The sequence below is a fragment of the Bacillus rossius genome (assembly GCF_032445375.1).
Source record: "Bacillus rossius redtenbacheri isolate Brsri chromosome 9 unlocalized genomic scaffold, Brsri_v3 Brsri_v3_scf9_1, whole genome shotgun sequence".
NCBI classification, from domain to species: domain Eukaryota; kingdom Metazoa; phylum Arthropoda; class Insecta; order Phasmatodea; family Bacillidae; genus Bacillus; species Bacillus rossius.
Window position 1 is genome coordinate 16,256,561 of NW_026962012.1, and position 17,348 is coordinate 16,273,908.

At 39.6% G+C, this 17,348-nt stretch overlaps 1 protein-coding gene across 1 annotated transcript in view; it reads left to right on the forward strand.

Moving 5' to 3' along the window:
• Positions 1-4,544: 4,544 nt before the first annotated feature.
• LOC134542668 (pre-mRNA-processing factor 17) overlaps positions 4,545-17,348 on the forward strand; it is a 29,159-nt gene continuing 16,355 nt past the window's right edge. The window contains exons 1-3 of the mRNA XM_063387105.1: positions 4,545-4,929; positions 10,703-10,919; positions 16,392-16,621. Of these exons, the coding sequence (XP_063243175.1) occupies positions 4,765-4,929; positions 10,703-10,919; positions 16,392-16,621 (612 nt within the window). The 5' untranslated portion in view covers positions 4,545-4,764. The remainder of the gene's footprint in view (positions 4,930-10,702; positions 10,920-16,391; positions 16,622-17,348) is intronic.

The window sequence follows — 17,348 nt, forward strand, 5'->3', positions numbered from 1 at the left end:
GGGGAGAAGCGCAGGGGAAGGCGTTGAAGGAGAGGCGCAAAGCGAAATTGTTACGAGTCGTTTGGTTATTGTCCCACATCAAAGTACGCTCAGTGCGCAGTGCGTGCACAGTCTCGTTCAATAATAAAACTAATAAAATTATAATATTAAAAAGTACATTAATACAAGATATAATATTTATATTTGTGCACCTAACAGCTATGAAAATGCAAATAAATTGTCAGTTGACACTAATAACAGATGTAATCAACATTAGGACTTTTTTTTCCGAAAACAATTAGTAACTAGTGTTTTCATACATTAAAAGATTACGATTTTATCAAAAATTAAAAAAAAAAAAACAGATACGTACATTAGTGAGCATACTATATCAATGTTTACGTTTCAAATGTTTCTTCAGATTAGTCGATGATGATTTATAACTCAGTTTTTGTTTACACAAATTACAATTAGCAAACTCATTATTTTCCGTAAAAAAATTCCACACAAATGAAGTCTTTTTCCTGCACTTATCCATTCCTTATTTCACTATAAAGATACTAACTACAAAGCATGACAGCCCGCAACAATGTACATGGTGGTAATTAATACACGGCCAGACGAACTGCAGTGAATGTTGAACTGATTGATATTGGCTGTATCAGGCGGGCATGAGAGTAACAGAGGTAGAGAATTACCGGGAGTGATTAATAATGTATCAGAGACACCGATACCTTTTTACGCTGGTGATGACGGCACGGAGAATGTGTACCCTGTAACGAGAATGCTGATACCTTGTCGCTTCCTGGGACCACTACAGCTCTGATACAAAAGTTTCAGATACTTGTAACTAGGTACATTACTGTATCAGTATCAGGTTGGAACAGATACCGAAAATTGCTGTAACAACCCACCTCTACTACTCCCTCTCCTGCCGCGCGTCGCGCCTCTGCGTCCCTCCTACCCTACTCCGCGATACGTGCAGCGCTCGGAGAGATTCCGGGTGTTGGCCTCGGCTCTATCGCCCGGTGACAAAGGTACATAGTTAATTCACAAAATTTTTGGAAAAATGTATAATCATTAGAAATACAAAAGAATACATAAAAATCATATGAAACATTAAACACTAAATATATAAGTATGTTCTTAATAAAACATTATCACACTGCACGGGGCAGGAGTGGATCAGGGGCTGACGAGGCATAATGGCCTGAAGGAGCTGGGGAGACACTTGGGTCGACGTCATCTAAACCATCCTTTACTGACAGTGAAACCGATATTACTTTTCGGATAGTTACATTTTAATTTTTCGAAAATTAAAGTGTTTATTCGCGTATCACCACCTGGTTCACACCAATCCTGTCAGGCCAATGATTTTTTTTTTCATTGCAACATTCATTTAACAACCTTTACCACGTGAATCATCTGTTCATTTTTGTTCCGGTACATATCTAATGTCAAATATATTCCCTCTAGTACAACCAACAGCATCCGACTTATATAAACTTTCGATAAGAGTCCTTATTTCGTACGATTGTGCGCACAGTTGACTTGCTTAAAACTTAACTTCGACGAACATAAGAGTGGCCTTCATGACAATCATCGTACTGTAATACTTTTAGTTTTGTCTCAAATACTGGAACACGATGCATTATGAACTATCAAGCACATACAGTTACCGGCAGCTGAATGGGCAGACTTCGCTTTTGTTTGAGTGAAATCCCTGCTACTGGCTCGACAGTTCACAACTTGGTTTGTGGCCAGGCGACAATGGTACGGCACGGCGGCATATGGGCGGACATAAAAACACTCCATAGCCGCAATTTAACATGCCATAGCTGATCTTTGTATAACAGCAGATAGCATAGACAGACCTGTGCGTGCATCTCACCCCCCCCCCCCCTTTTTAGTAACTGTGACGTCGAACCAAGTTTCCCCTGCTCATAGAGTCCGTTATGCTGCGCCAACTCCTGAACCACCTCTGCCCATGCAGTGTGACACTTTAACTTGTATATTAAGAACGTACTTTTTTTAATAATGGGTCATGTATTGTTTTATGTATTATTTCCCCCAATTTTTGTAATTTCATTGTTGTTATATGTCTTTCTAAATATTATGTGACATTTATGTTAATTGCTGTCACCGGGCGACGAAGACGAGACCAACACCCGGAATCTCTCCGAGCGCTGCACGTGTCGCGGAGTGGGGGGAAGCCGGGCGGAGAGGCAGACGTGCGGCAGGAGAAGGCAGTTGGAGTCTGGCGGCCTGAGAGGACAGACGTGTCTAGGGATGAGGGTCGCAGGGCAACGACGGAGTTGGCATCTGGCGGCTGGACGAGGCGGTCGCACGGTGAGACGCAGAGCCAAGAGTACCGACGGGTGAGATCATTTCAAGGGGAATTGAGACTTCACGACCACGCGGGTTACGCGGCTTATCGTTTTTGTAAATAGTTAAATTGTATATAAGGGTTTTTCTTGTTTCCGCGAAATCAGACATTGTGCATATCAGCAGACACGGGCGTACCGCAATGAGACGGAATTCACGTCTTCGGCGCTGGCAATAAGACTGACTTTGTTTTCTTGCTATCATTCATGAGGGGCTAAATAAGTTCGCCATACGTACGTGTCGCGAGACCACGGGGGCAGCCCGCACTCGGCGCCTGCCCACCGAAACACGTGTAGCCGAGCTTTACTCCGCGGAGAGAACGGGTGTTGATCTGTGCGCAGCCTATGTAAAGGGAGAGTGTGAAAGACTAAGTTGACGTCGTACCGACCATGGCCTTTAAGCCCGTGCTCCGCACCGCCAGTACCGTATCCCGTTTTCGGAGCGCACCCTTTGCCCAGCCGGATTGAGTCAGGCGAGCGTCCCGGGCGTGACCCCAATAGACAACAAACCTTATTAAAAGTCACCGCGGCCACTGGCCTTAATTAAAATGTCCGTGACTAGGATCGTGTCAGATTAGAAGAAATCCAACTATTACAGCTCACAGTGAGACAATATGTTGATAAATACAGTCGCCAACTTGATGTCACATTTTAAATAATTAATTACATTTAAACTATAGTTAAGCCTTAAGCACCCAATTACCAGGTGCTACATTTTAATTGGGCACCTGGAACATGTTTTAACTGGTAATATAGTAAATTAAATTAATATATGTTTTTTGACGCCGACTCACAAAGAAGAGGCGGCCATGTCCGGCAGTCTCGAACCACTCCGCGCCGGGAACAGACGTGTGTCCGTGGGCAGCATCCAAGTTTCTTTCATTTTATTAATTTTTATTCTATACTAAATCTTTAAATTTAAACCTCATTAATTCATAGCTGCCCACGTCGACTCGGCGCGTATTTTACGGAACCGGGCCTATCCCGACCGTCTTCATAGTGATACCGTGCGGCAGATCGTATCACTCACGTAAGTGTTTCGCCTAATTAAGGAGCCCGCTTATAGAGCCCCCCCTGCACCCGTTAATGTTCGGCGCTGGCCGTCTCCAGCGAGCATCGACCCGCGTCCCGCGAGACTGCCGCGGTAACCACCAGTGTCGCTTAGTGGTATGTTTTTCTGTGTTAGTGTTGGTGAGAATTTTTGTAGTGAGAATGAACCGCGGAGCGGACTTGTAGAGTGTACCGTGTACCCACATGGACCCCCGGTGAAACTCACAAATTAAACGTATTCTCGCCAACTCGTGTACACTAATTTTCCGTAATTCCCCGTCCTCCACACGTCCGAGCGGCCTTCACAGTCAAGCGTAGAACCATTCAGGTTACATTCAAGCCGTGTACCTGGCGGGGCACGCGGGGGCAGAGTACCCACGACCCCACACCAACGGCCTAGCAGCCCGCTAGCCTGGCGCCCCTCCGGACAACCAGAGCATCGCGACGCCCGTAGCGCCCGTCAGGTACCCCCCGGACCTTTCACATAGGTCGGGTGATGGCAAAGTAAAACGTTTTATCACAAACTGACGAACTTTCATTGTAGCACGGGTAGTGATAATTTCCTCCTGCCACAAGGCCTGAACCCCGACCCGAGAACAGGACATAACCAGCTAAATTACGGGGGGTGATATCCATGGCTACGTCAACTGTACGGTACATCTGTTTACAAAAATTGAAACAGACTTCGTGGCGACGTGCTAACTGAATTTTACAGACATGCTCTTCAAAACTGGGGCAGTAAAATTTACATCGCGCTAAATGAATCCGCACTATCTGAAGACATGCTGAGAGAAATGCAAAAACATAATTTATCCATGGATGAATTTTAAATGGAGTTATGAGTTTTGCTGTGCATGTCGGTACCAAGGTTTGTAACTAGATGGCACCAAAATATACAATTTGACCAAAAGTGGAGTTACGAGGTTTGCTAATTAGGCCATCGATAAGAAAATAATGACCCTATGGCCATGGGTTTCTCATTGAGGATTAGTCCCTCTCATTAAAAAAACAAATTTACCTAACAGGTATTGGGATTGGACACATTCTGGTGTTTGGTTTGTTAGTATGATTATATTTGTTTCCAACATAGTGATTCCTATTCGTTAACCTACCATATAGTCTTGGAATACCGTCTTTAGTCATTGTAGTAAATTTAGAAAGTACGTACTACTTGATATTTCTTTTAAATTTTTTTTCTGTTATATCTTAACGTCTTTGGTGTTGTGATTTACTTTCATAACATCTGCGTAGTATTTTTGTAAACAGAAAAAAAATATGTGCTTTGCAAATCGTAATAAATATTTTACGTATACTATTTAATGCTACGTATTTGTTGACAGAATCTTTTGAAATGCTTCATATTCAAACTTACGGCAGTAGTGAGGATGATGGAGATTCGGATTCAGATCAAAATAGTAATTTAACCTCACATTTGATACCTTTGGATAGTGGAAAATCTATTTCATCGTTACAGTTGAGTATGCGAGTGTGTGCTGCACCAGATGTTGTGCCTTCCGTAAGTATACTATTTTTTGCATGTTCAGTATTTATTACAAACAAGTTCAGTTTATTTGAAGTAGAAAATATTCTATTAGTGCGGCTTGACTGTGAGGTAATAATAAAATTTCGTAAATACTTTTTTCTCGGACACAGAGACGTTCGTATATTTTTTTTCCTGAAAACAGGGTTTTTGTACATTCCTACTGGTTTTTGAGATCACCGTAAATAGACAACATTAAAATACCTGTGTATTGAAGCGTTCGCTGCCTTTTTTTTTCATTTCCCTTGTGGGTTTGTGTGTTAATATGATTTGGAGAAATTAAAATTTGGTAAATATTTACTTGGGCGGTATTTCCGAAAACAAATGTTAAAAATACGAAAATACCTTTATTTTATGCTCTTCAACTTCCTCTTTTCATTAAAATCGGCGGAGATTAGAAATTCCAAATACTTTAGGAGATATCGAATTTTTAAATTTCTTCATATGTAGTTGAACGGTATTTGCGAAAAAAAATGTTAAAAATCCGAAAATACCTTTATTATATGCTCTTCAAATTCCTCTTTTCATTAAAAGCGGCGGAGATTAGAAATTCCAAATACTCTAGGAGATTTCGAATTTTTAAATTTCAGCACAAAACCAGCGCATTCCTGTGGCGTGCGTGCACCATTGTTTCTTGTTTACGTACGAGTATCTATTTTTTTATTGGATAATGATGTCACGTGATTGTTCGTGATAGGCCAGAATTCAAATGAACTAATACGTGATTATTTAGTTCAATTATTGTTTAAAACGGTGTTTAATTACCGCCTCCAACTTATTTGAGTTTTTAACGTTTCTAATTTTAAAGTCTTATTTGTTATTTTGATATTGTTGCGCAAGTAATAAGTAGCAAAAAAATTTACGTGAGTTGTTTCTGTACATCCTTTGTTACGGGTTTGTTAGGTAAGGTCAGTTACATTATAAATAATTTAAAACTAAAGAATAATTAAAATTAATTCACATAATTTTTAATATCACCTTAGTTTGAAAGTATTTATAATGTAACTGACCTGACCTAATCGACCATTTTAGTTTACTGTTCACCCTGTGTCCGGGTTTGTTTGGTCAGGTCAGTTACATTATAAATATTTTAAAACTAAACAGCCATTAAAATTAATTCACAAAATAATTTTTAATGTCGGCTTAGTTTGAAAGTATTAATAATGTAACTGACCTGACCTAATCAACCATTTTATTAATTACGCATTCACGATTCACGTATTCACGAACACACGGCAAAATAACAAAAATGGCGCCGCTCGAATGGTTCCACAGGTCTTGTATTGCAAAATTTAAAAATTCGATATCTCCTAAAGTATTTGGAATTTCTTATCTCCGCCGCTTTTAATGAAAAGAGGAAGTTGAAGAGCATACGATAAAGGTATTTTCGGATGTTTAACATTTATTTTCGCAAATACCGCTCAACTACATATGATGAAATTTAAAAATTCGTTATCTCCTAAAGTATTTGGAATTTCTTACCTCCGCCACTTTTAATGAAAAGAGGAAGTTGAAGAGCATAAAATAAAGGTATTTTCGGATTTTTAACATTTTTTTTCGGAAATACCGCCCAAGTAAATATTTACCTAAAATTTAATATGAAAATGGTCAATAATGTTAGGTAAGCAACATTAAAATTACTTAAAAACAATGTGGTCGGTTGGTTGGGATAGTAAAGCTAAAAAAAAAAAAAAATATTGTGAAATCATGTGAATGATCCGTTGGGTCAGGATAGCTACATATTAAATTGGCAATTCCTAACTAACTATTAAAAATACATTTTACAGTATTTTCAATTTAGCTATACAAACCCAACCCCTGCATACAATGTTTTGATGAATTTTTGATGTAGCTGACCTAATGTAATCAACCATTTTCTGAATTTAACTCAATTTCTCTAAATAATATACACGCAGACCCACACGGGAAAGCGAAAAATGGCGGCGGCCACATCAATGCTTACGCATTGTAAGGTAAGTTATAAACAGTGATTTTACAGAAAACCAGTAGGAATTATGAAACGCTGTTTTCAGGGTAAATACATAAACGTGTCTAGTGTTTAAAATTAGTATTTTCGGTATTTTATTATTATTTCATGGAAAAGCAGTGCTGTAAAAATACTACCGTATGCTTTCTTCCTAAGGCCATGTTTATAAATATGCAAGGAGAGCTGTGACGCAACACGCTAGTGGCAATCCTAAAATTTGCACGGTCCTGGGCCATTTACTTTTGTGGGACCCTCATATGTTGCTGATTTTCTGTAATTAAAATAATACAATTTTGGAATTTATGTTTTTCAGTACTGCAGACTTTCCTCTGTTTACCTGTAAAACAACATTTGCAAATTCTAACTGGTTCCAGATAAATTACCATTTATAGGTTACATTAGGTATCCTGTTTGTCGCCATTGTGCTTTAGCATAGGAACTTGAGAAAACTGATTCACACGATTCCATTCCGAGGCCCGAACAGTTACGAAGTTCGTTGCTCGCTTGCGCAACTTCGGTAGCACATAATATATGGAAATAGAGAATTGTTGAGCGAAATTAAAGTACTTAAAAATTGTGTGGACAGTTGATTGGGTAAAAATAAAAGTACTGTGAAATCCTGTGAATGATTGGTTAGATTAGCTACATTACAAACACTATAAAATACTATAGGTATACTAACCTAACCAACCCAATCTAACGAACCGTCTACAATTTTTTAAAGCACTTTTAATGTAGCTAACCTAACATAACATACCATTCTCACAATATCACAAATTTGGTATATTTACACCAAACCATAGAATGGTAAATGCTAACATTACAAAATTTTTATTTCTTTAATTTTCAGAAATTTTTCTTTTCAAAATTATCAATGTTTCAACCAATCAGCGTAAAAATTCTAAGCAAATACCCTGTAAATGGAATTTAAAATCAAATCTTTGAGGTGTTGATTTTAGTTTGTTACAAGCCAGACATCACTGTCTATCTTTGGGCTAAATTGTACATTAACTTGAAGGAGATCCTGTTTAAATTTAATAATAAAGAACATTAATTATAAAATAGGTCTCTCAAGAACAATTACTGATTTTAACTATTAATGTAAGAAATAAATTGAACATATTTTAATAAACATTTTTGATCAAATGGGTAGTAAAATAATATTTTCTATTAAGTAGTTTTAAAATTTTGTTACAAACACTAAAATAAAAACATTAATTGAATATCAATTGGTAGAGAATTTAATTTTCATCGTAGACAAGGTCCAACATTTACAAATCCTCATACCGTACAGTTCCACAGCATTGATATGTTTATCTCCATTGTGTAATGAAAGTTGTAATTCCTAACAATTGTTCATCATAGTATAATCACTAATGTTCTGAATGTGATACATAAAGCCAAAATTGTTTCCATAGATCTTCAAAGCTGCAAATCTTGGCCGACAATTGATTTGTACTTCATCTAAGTAATATCATCAGAAAATAGTTGATTTTGCAATTGTCTTCAGATAAAGGCTAGCATTGTCTTCTCTTTCACCCAAGAACATTTTAGCCTTATATCGTGTTCTGCTTATCTTGAACGTCTTATCAATGCCAGCTTTTCTGCTACATCTCTGCTGTTACCAATGCTGCATTGAAACCACGTACACAGTATTTATTTAATAATTAAAAAAAAAATTTAACGGTTAAAATGTAACATTAAATATGTGTCATAATGAAAATGCCAGCGTGGGGCCCTGCTAGTCACAGAGCCTGGGTTGCCTGGTTGTGGTTTTCCCGGCTCTAGGGCCATCCCTGCAACACAAAACCAACATAAACTCACGGTCATTATTAAAGTGAAAAAAATTCACAGTACGTTGACAACCCTATAACTTGAAATTGTAAAGCATTAGGGAACAAATTTCTTACCCCGTGCTTCTTTTTTAGTTAATTTTGATCATGAAAACACATAAAATTGTCAATAATTTGATTGTGAAGTGTTATTTTCTTTAACTGTGATAAAGTGTAAGTGTACTGTGATGTACATGTAGAAACATCGTAGCCTTCTATGCACATAATAACTGCAGCTTGAGAAGTTCTCGGAACACTTCACTTTAACTGTGGAAGGTGGAAGTGCAAGCCAAATTGCAAGAAGTTGATAGTTGGCTAATGCTTGCATTGCGTTCATACATCTTACGTAGATTATAAACGAGTATTTCAAAACATAGTTTATTAACCCGACCTAAGACTGTGTTCTCATTGGTCTTTTCATAAGGTAAAACCTGTAAATTTGTGTTGTCTGATATATAAATAGTATTATATATATACATACTCACTAGCTGATGCACCCGTACTTTGCCACAGCAGTGTACAGGCAGAATACTACTCATTATGCATGGTTCACCTCATTGGACCGCCACAGCCATGCATAAAACAAAATACTAATTTGAATTTTGAAAATCAAATTATCAAAAAAAATGTTTTTTTACTAAGATACCCTTATATATAATATATATAATATATATAATATATATATAAGATTCCATCTTGAATTTGAAAGTTTTTAAAACACATTTATTTGACCAATATATTGTGCCTGGTTTTTGACCTGAAGATGTATGAAGTAGGTATCAACAATGTAATAGCCATTGCCACGAAGGTGAAGAAAGCATCAACAATGCAATAGCCATTGCCATGGAGGTAAAAAAAGTATCAACAATAGCAAAAGTCATTGTTAAGAGATGAAGAAAGTGTCAACAATGCAATAGCCATTGCTATGATGGATATTATCTGTAAAACATGGCAAAAATCATAAAAAAATTTTTAAAAAATTAAAACTAATTTAAAAACATATGTTGAGGTGCAACTTGACCAATACTTCCCACCCCCTTCTCATTATTTCTTGCCAAAATTACCGATTCTAGGGCCGCACAGTCTCCGCGCTATGAGAAATACAGCCAGACAGAGGGACAAACTGTTACTAATACGTCACTGTGTTGCACCCAGTACAGTAGTTCCCTGAAGCCTCCCAAATTCAAACTGCTACCAACAACTTATGTCTGTAACATTGTAGGGTTTTGTGTCCGGACATCTGTTCCTTAATATTACATTCCCTGCCACTCATTAAATTAATGTTGTGCAATTTGTGAACGACCTATGTCTATAGTTCTCCTAAATTCACATGTGTATATATGTATACATTAATCAGAGGTGCCCCCCCCCCTAACCTAATGATGCCCCCCCCCCCTAACCTAATGATGCCCCCCCCCCCCCCCTCGAACCTCGAATTTTTTTATGCCATTTAAAAAATGATTTACTCAATTATTTTATAATATTATACTTTATCACATTTTGCATTAATTAAAACTGATTTTCTCATAATAATTTTGGTCATATCAGGTAATATTTCCATCCTGAACCGACAGATGCCAAACTGCTTTTGTTGAGGAAAGTGCGGGGTTGCCAATTTGATTTACAAGATCCCTTTCAATTATCAAAGCACCAGAAACGTATTTTCACATTAGAAGCTATAATATTATGTAAATAATATATACATTTTTCTCGTCTTTTAACCACCCCCCCCCCCCCCCCCCCTGAAATTTTAATGACGCAGTCTGCGTCGTTACCCCCCCCCTTGTGGGCACCCCTGCATTAATAGACATTTTTCCAAATATACAGAAGTTAATCTAAACCATTTAGTGCGCGTAGTGTGTGCAGTGTTTATTGTTGGGCGGTGCCCGCAGCGCGAGCACGGGAGCCGAGACTAGCGTGTGTTTGCCAGGGCGCGGTGGACGCCCTGCGGGTGGTGGACCCCGTGACCACGGAGCTGAAGCACAACCCGCGCTACGAGGAGCTGTTCGCCCCGCGAGTGGGGCCCGAGAACCCCTTCCACACGCAGCAGCAGAAGGCCAGCAAGAACATGCTGTCGGGGTTCGTGGAGAAGGCCCACGTCAGCGACTTCCAGTTCGAGAACCAGCGCCGCACCTTCAACAGCTACGGTGAGCGCCGCGGCTCTTGCAGCTTGCAGTGCTCGACTGCACGTTGGCACTTTCACGTCAGGGACGTGTTTATCTGGGGTTAGCTTCCTTCCTGGCAACATTTCCTTTCTTGGGAATTAAGATTACATTGAGTGTATTGTCCTCTTTTCACACAGAAAAAACTAAACTCTTTGTGTTGGGTAAAGGTGGTCCTGGTTTTTCATTAATTGTAGGTGACTGAATGGACATGTCATTGAAAATGTATTTTAAGAAATAAATTTTGTTGATATGAGATTTTAAGATATTGTTTTGATTGTCTAAGAATAGTAGAGAAGAGCTAAGAATAGTAGTTTGGTTTTTAAATAAAAATAGATTGTTTATTACTTGCCAAAACATTATATATATATATATATATATATATATATATATATATATATATATATATATATATTAAAATTACTCTTGAAAATGTTAAAATGAATTTTATTCTGGGTAATGCTTGGTGCAGGTGGAAACTGTATAGGTTTAGGCCTGCAAGTAGTAGCGGTGGAAAGACGGCTGTTTACGTTACGTCTTGCTATTTAGTCATTGAGTCGTTGCACTGGTTTGGTTATCCAGTTAGCCAGTTTCCTTCAGCATTCTTGGGTTCTCATTGGCCATGCACACAAATGACACTTGGCTTATGTAAATTTCAACCTGCAATGTAACTCACCTTACTTTATGTGCACAGTCAGGGCCCAAACACCGGTAATCAACCCAACGAGGGACACCTTTGTGGTAGTTTCTCCCCCCTCTGCAGGTGGACAGTTGGCACTGTCGGCAAAGTTAATACATCCGTCACGTCATTTTCATTTTCCCGTTGGTTTTTTCCCCGTTATTTGGAAAATAATATTTTGTGTGGTTTTTTTATTATGATTTCTATTGAAATTGTAAATATTGTTTTCAGTTGGTTTTAAATGTTAGCTGCTGAATTGCAGCAGTATGTATTCAGTTTGTGTAGTTATGAAAGTACTAAATGTAAGTAGTTATAGAGATGCAAGTTTTTAAGCAGTTAAGTCTCATGTCCATGAAATTATGGGCTAGCAATACAGCTAAACAGCAGATAATCAACCCGTACATCCTGCAAGAACAATTAAAGTTTCAGAAACTCAGCAAGTGAGCAAACACGTATTATAGAGTTGTTACTGTATAAGCAAACTCTTCACGTGTGGCCCACTACTGCTATGTATGTCTTCGTATGATGCCAGTGACGTTACACTTGCTGTGTATGAACCTTTTTAATGTAAATTTAATTTTGTAACTTAGTGCATGTACACGCGACAGCCCGACAGGCGACTGAAGTGCCACTGCGAGGCACATGTGAGACTTGTGAGGGAAGTGTTATTCGGTCGCACGTCAAGGAAACAGTTCTACCCACCTCCAGGGGTTGCTTGCTGAGTTCTCGAGCCAGATGAACCCTGCCCAGCGCCGGAGTTTTGTCTGCCACGCTTACATCTGCTTTATGCACAATATGTTCATGACGTTAGTCAGATTAGCAGGACTCTTTAGTAAGGATATAAAAATGTTTATTCATTGTATTTATTATTAGTGATTTATTTATTTATGTATTTACTAATGTATGAAAAACCCTTTACATTTTAATAACATTAGACACACAAAATATATTCTCCACACTAACACTTTGGATGGACAGGAGACACTGGCAACCCCCAGGGACTGCCAGCATACCATGAACACGCTGATGTGGTGTTGATGCATCAAACAGGTGACATGGCACATCACGTGTAAATGTAAATAGTGGGCTGTTTTTCATATCATCCAGACTATCCAGCAGGGTGCTCTGGAGTTCAAAATAAAAGGTGTGTGTACTTGTGTACGGCGATGAAAGTTATGCAGTGGAACTTTGTTGTTCCGAACCCTGCTAGTCCAATAACCCGGATGATCTAGACTGAAATTTGCAAAAATTTAAAATGATAAATGAGCTTAATAGCAATGACAAATTCAGATACGATTTATTAATAATGTATATTTTACAAATAAGTGAACAATAAAGCAATTATATTGTTATGGCCGTCGACTTACTCTTATCGGTGTCGACCGTAAAGATGGAAATGAAGGGAATATGTACGTGAAAAGTTGGTAATGAAATGAATCGGGAAGGATGATGGGGAAAGGGAATGGAAGTGAATCTACCGGGATGGTCTGTGTTCCTGAAATCCTGACGGCCCTGTCATGAGTATCAGGTTCTGGGGGCGGTTCCACCACTCGTGTTTTTTCTTAAACAGTCCTTAAGGTAGGGTGACGAGTCCCTATTTGCAAAACTTTTAAATAAAGAGGTTAAGGGTGAACGTTTCCACAAGAACATGTTTATTTCCGCAGTTTCAACTAACAGTTTATTCAACACATATATCAAGTCTCTACTTTCTGGGTCTTTATAATTACAATTTATAAACATTCTATTACTAACACATAATTACTGAACCATAGTCGTGCCTATCAGGGATACTGTCGTTAATAAATAAACCGTGCTGTCGGCCATTTCCTAGAGCTTATTCTTAACCTCATTTGTCTCGGCTTCGTATGTTACCAACTGTTGCAGACTAATTTCTCCCAAGTTACGTGATGGTTTTAAATTAATTTATTATTCATAATGTCTACCGCGTGATTGTTAAAATGTGTTTTCTTAGTTTTTGAAATGAGAGAGAGAGATACCAACTATTACCAGCTACATGGGCCTAAGGCCGTTGTGCTGCTGTTTAGTGTTAACCCTTCATCGCATCGTGTCTGGTCACTCACCAATCGTCGTCTCGGCGGCGGAGTAGCATGGCTTCCCACTGACTCTGTGACTCTGATTTCTCGAATAAAATCTCCCTGTATAAGAAGCCCGTCCTGTCCCTGTTTGCGTGTGTTTGTTAATAACATAAACAGTTCCGCTTCGGCGCTGCTTCTGACGTCATTACACACTCCCCCCTCCTTCCCTGTGCCTATGACCGAGTTTCGCTGCGCTGTGACCAAGGTCGCGCCAGCTGAGCGCGAGTGGTAACCCTCCTGTTTGTTTCCGCGGCCGTGTTATGCTATCGTTCGCAAACATTCCCCAGCTCTCGCTTCACCTGTCCTTCAATGTTTCCTGCTGCGTTTGTCATTTCCTCATCGTGTCCCGCCGTTCCTGATCGTCTGGCTAGCTATTAAAAAACAAAAAAAGCTTTCCCTGGTATCCAACACTATTTTCGGAAGTTACAATATTTACTTACAGAAGTTTTGGATGATCAGTTTACATTTACAGTACAGAACATAATACTGTACTGTTATTTGCACAAGACATATGGGTATACATTATAATATTATATATTATTGTAATGGAATTAATTTTGATTTTCTGCTCTATTTAGGCTTATCAATTTTAAACAGTGAATCAACCCTGATAATCAAAATTTTCACTAATATCTGAACTGGTCTCGGTCCCAATTAGTTCGAACTAAGTGAGTTTTTTTTAAGTGAAACTTATTTGCTGAGAGGGTAACAATATTCGAGCATGAGGGGAAATAGCTAGGTAAGTGGTGGAGGAACTGGGGGAAGAGGGGAATAGTTAGGTATGTGGTGGGGGAACCGATAGAGGAGACGGCAGGGAAATGATGCAGTATACTTGCGCTCTTGTGCTCTTGCACACCTGCACACTTTCCTGTGCGTGTTTTTTTCTTGGGGGGTGGACGTCGCGCTATCCCCACTCCGGGGCCGTTGGCGTGGGCGGTGGTCACTGGAGCAGCCTTGAGCGGGCTCCACGTGGCGGCGTGCGGCTCAGGTTGAACCCCGCCATGCTGCAGGGATAGGGACCCGCCTGCGCCTGACGCTATCCCCACTCCGGGGCCGTTGGTGCGGGCGCTGATCGCTGGAGCAGCCTTGAGCGGGCTCCACGTGGCGGCGTGCGGCTCAGGTTGAACCCCGCCATGCTGCAGGGATAGGGACCCGCCTGCGCCTGACGCTATCCCCACTCCGGGGCCGTTGGTGCAGGCGGTGATCGCTGGAGCAGCCTTGAGCGGGCTCCACGTGGCGGCGTGCGGCTCAGGTTGAACCCCGCCATGCTGCAGGGATAGGGACCCGCCTGCGCCTGACGCTATCCCCACTCCGGGGCCGTTGGTGCGGGCGCTGATCGCTGGAGCAGCCTTGAGCGGGCTCCACGTGGCGGCGTGTGGCTCAGGTTGAACCCTGCCATGCTGCAGGGATAGGGACCCGCCTGCGCCTGACGCTATCCCCACTCCGGGGCCGTTGGTGCAGGCGGTGATCGCTGGAGCAGCCTTGAGCGGGCTCCACGTGGCGGCGTGCGGCTCAGGTTGAACCCCGCCATGCTGCAGGGATAGGGACCCGCCTGCGCCTGACACCACCCCTACTTCAGGGAGTATTTGAGCAGAGGGAAACACAACGGGGTTAGAGCTTATTGTTGTGCACCGCGCCACAGGCCATATTCGAAAGAAAATCTTGTTCTTTCGTGTATTTATTAATAATTTAATTACTTCTGTAAATCAGTAATGTTAAACAGTGTTATGTGAGTACATATTGTTTTAGCTGTGTAACTACATAGTATGTATTTCTGCTGGTATAATGCTTTTCATTCCTTAGTTTGACATGAATAATTATTTATCACAAATTATTATTTGATAAACTAAATCACTCACCGTATTATAGTTACGAGCCCACGAGTGTGTAAATATGTTAAGTTCTAGATCGGAATGTAGCTGTGGGTGACTGTGGCTCAACAGAGTAGTATTGAGCTAGGTCCTATTCATATGCCATGTCACTTTCTCCTGCCATATACCTACCTCAGACTACACACGTCCATTTGGACAATTAGTTAGGAGTGCATAAACTACCTAATTATTGGCAAGCTTCACCTTTAAGAAATATTTAAATTCAAAGTTTATTTTTAATTTACGGTAAAAAAATTTTGTAAATTTTTTATTCTAAGAATCTACAATATATTTATTCATCATCTGGCTATCTGTAGTGACACACATGCGTGTTTGAAATAAAACTGTTAAACCTCCACCGCATGGTGCACACATATTTCTATTACCTACATACTAAAATTCCACCCTGAACACACTTAAGATGTACAACTTAAAAAATAGTTTCCTGACAGAACCTGAGTAGAAGTCTTTTTTTCACAGCGAGAATTCTTTTCTTGATGTTCACTTTCAATGCATGGCTACGAAATTGTGTATTTTGGAAGAGGAAACGTGTAGCATAGAACTAAATAAATAATTTTTATGCTGGAATGGTTGCTGTTTGATTATAGTTTTATTATGGTGGAATGTGTGAAAAGGATAAAATTATGAAAAAAAATAAATTTCAACTATAGGCTTCTAGGTTCTTCTTAACATTTGGGCCATTGGGACTTGACAGTAGGTTTATGTACTGAATGTATTCAAATGACATGTGCTGAGGAAGTAACAGCACAAAGTGTCGTGAGACTTGTATTGTATTGCTCCCTATGTGCAGGATATGCCTTGGACCCGACAGTCGACGTCACTCCGGAAACATCGTCGACGCTAATCGGAGCTACGGAAAGTGCCAAAGAGTTAAGTGGGAAGACAGTGTTTGAATCAACAAAGCAGCGGCCCTTGGACAAGCGGAAACGCAACAGAAACGATGAACCGGCAGATGTGGAGGGCTTCCTTGGACCGTGGGGCGGCTACGTAGATGAGAAGAGAGTGGTCAAGCCCAACGAAGTAAGTGTGTGCTTTATGTACGATTACTGTTGGATGATGTTGTTGGCAGTTATAACGCAAGTGACATAACTTTTGGATAACTACAAAAAAATTTGTAATAAAATGAGATATTTGGATCTCACTTTCACTCATGTCACCTAATTCCTTTGCTAAAATTTTTAATTTTTCAAATTTGTGTAACTTGTATAAACATTTGAATTGTCTACCAATCTTACTTCAATTCAAAAGCTCGTTTTATCTTCCTAAATACCTACTTTTGGTGTTTACCAAAAATAAATTTAAATGTTATCACTAAAGGTGAGTGTCTTAATAAACAAAAAGTGACCTTTATTGCTATGGTCTAAAACTTTTTAATTTATACAATACATCTTATGTTGCCTCTTATTAATCCCACTAAACATATTAAAACCATACACAAACTCTATTATAATAGACCACTAGTCTGCCTTCTCATTCAAGACTGGGATTATCTTGCTGTATTTAACCATCCCCAAAGAATGGGTGAAGCAAAATGAATTTTGTAAAGCTGTCCACCAATAATGAGATGTAACACTAAACATCCTTTACTTTGTGGGCTAGGACCAAACACATCTCTGTTCACATACATGCTAGCGCATTGCTTGTCAGCCAGCGTGGCAGAGTATTTTGCTTGCCTCGACATGTTACTTTGTTTTAGGTCTCGTGCTCACAAACCTACTGTGTTTTCTCACATAATCATCACACATTT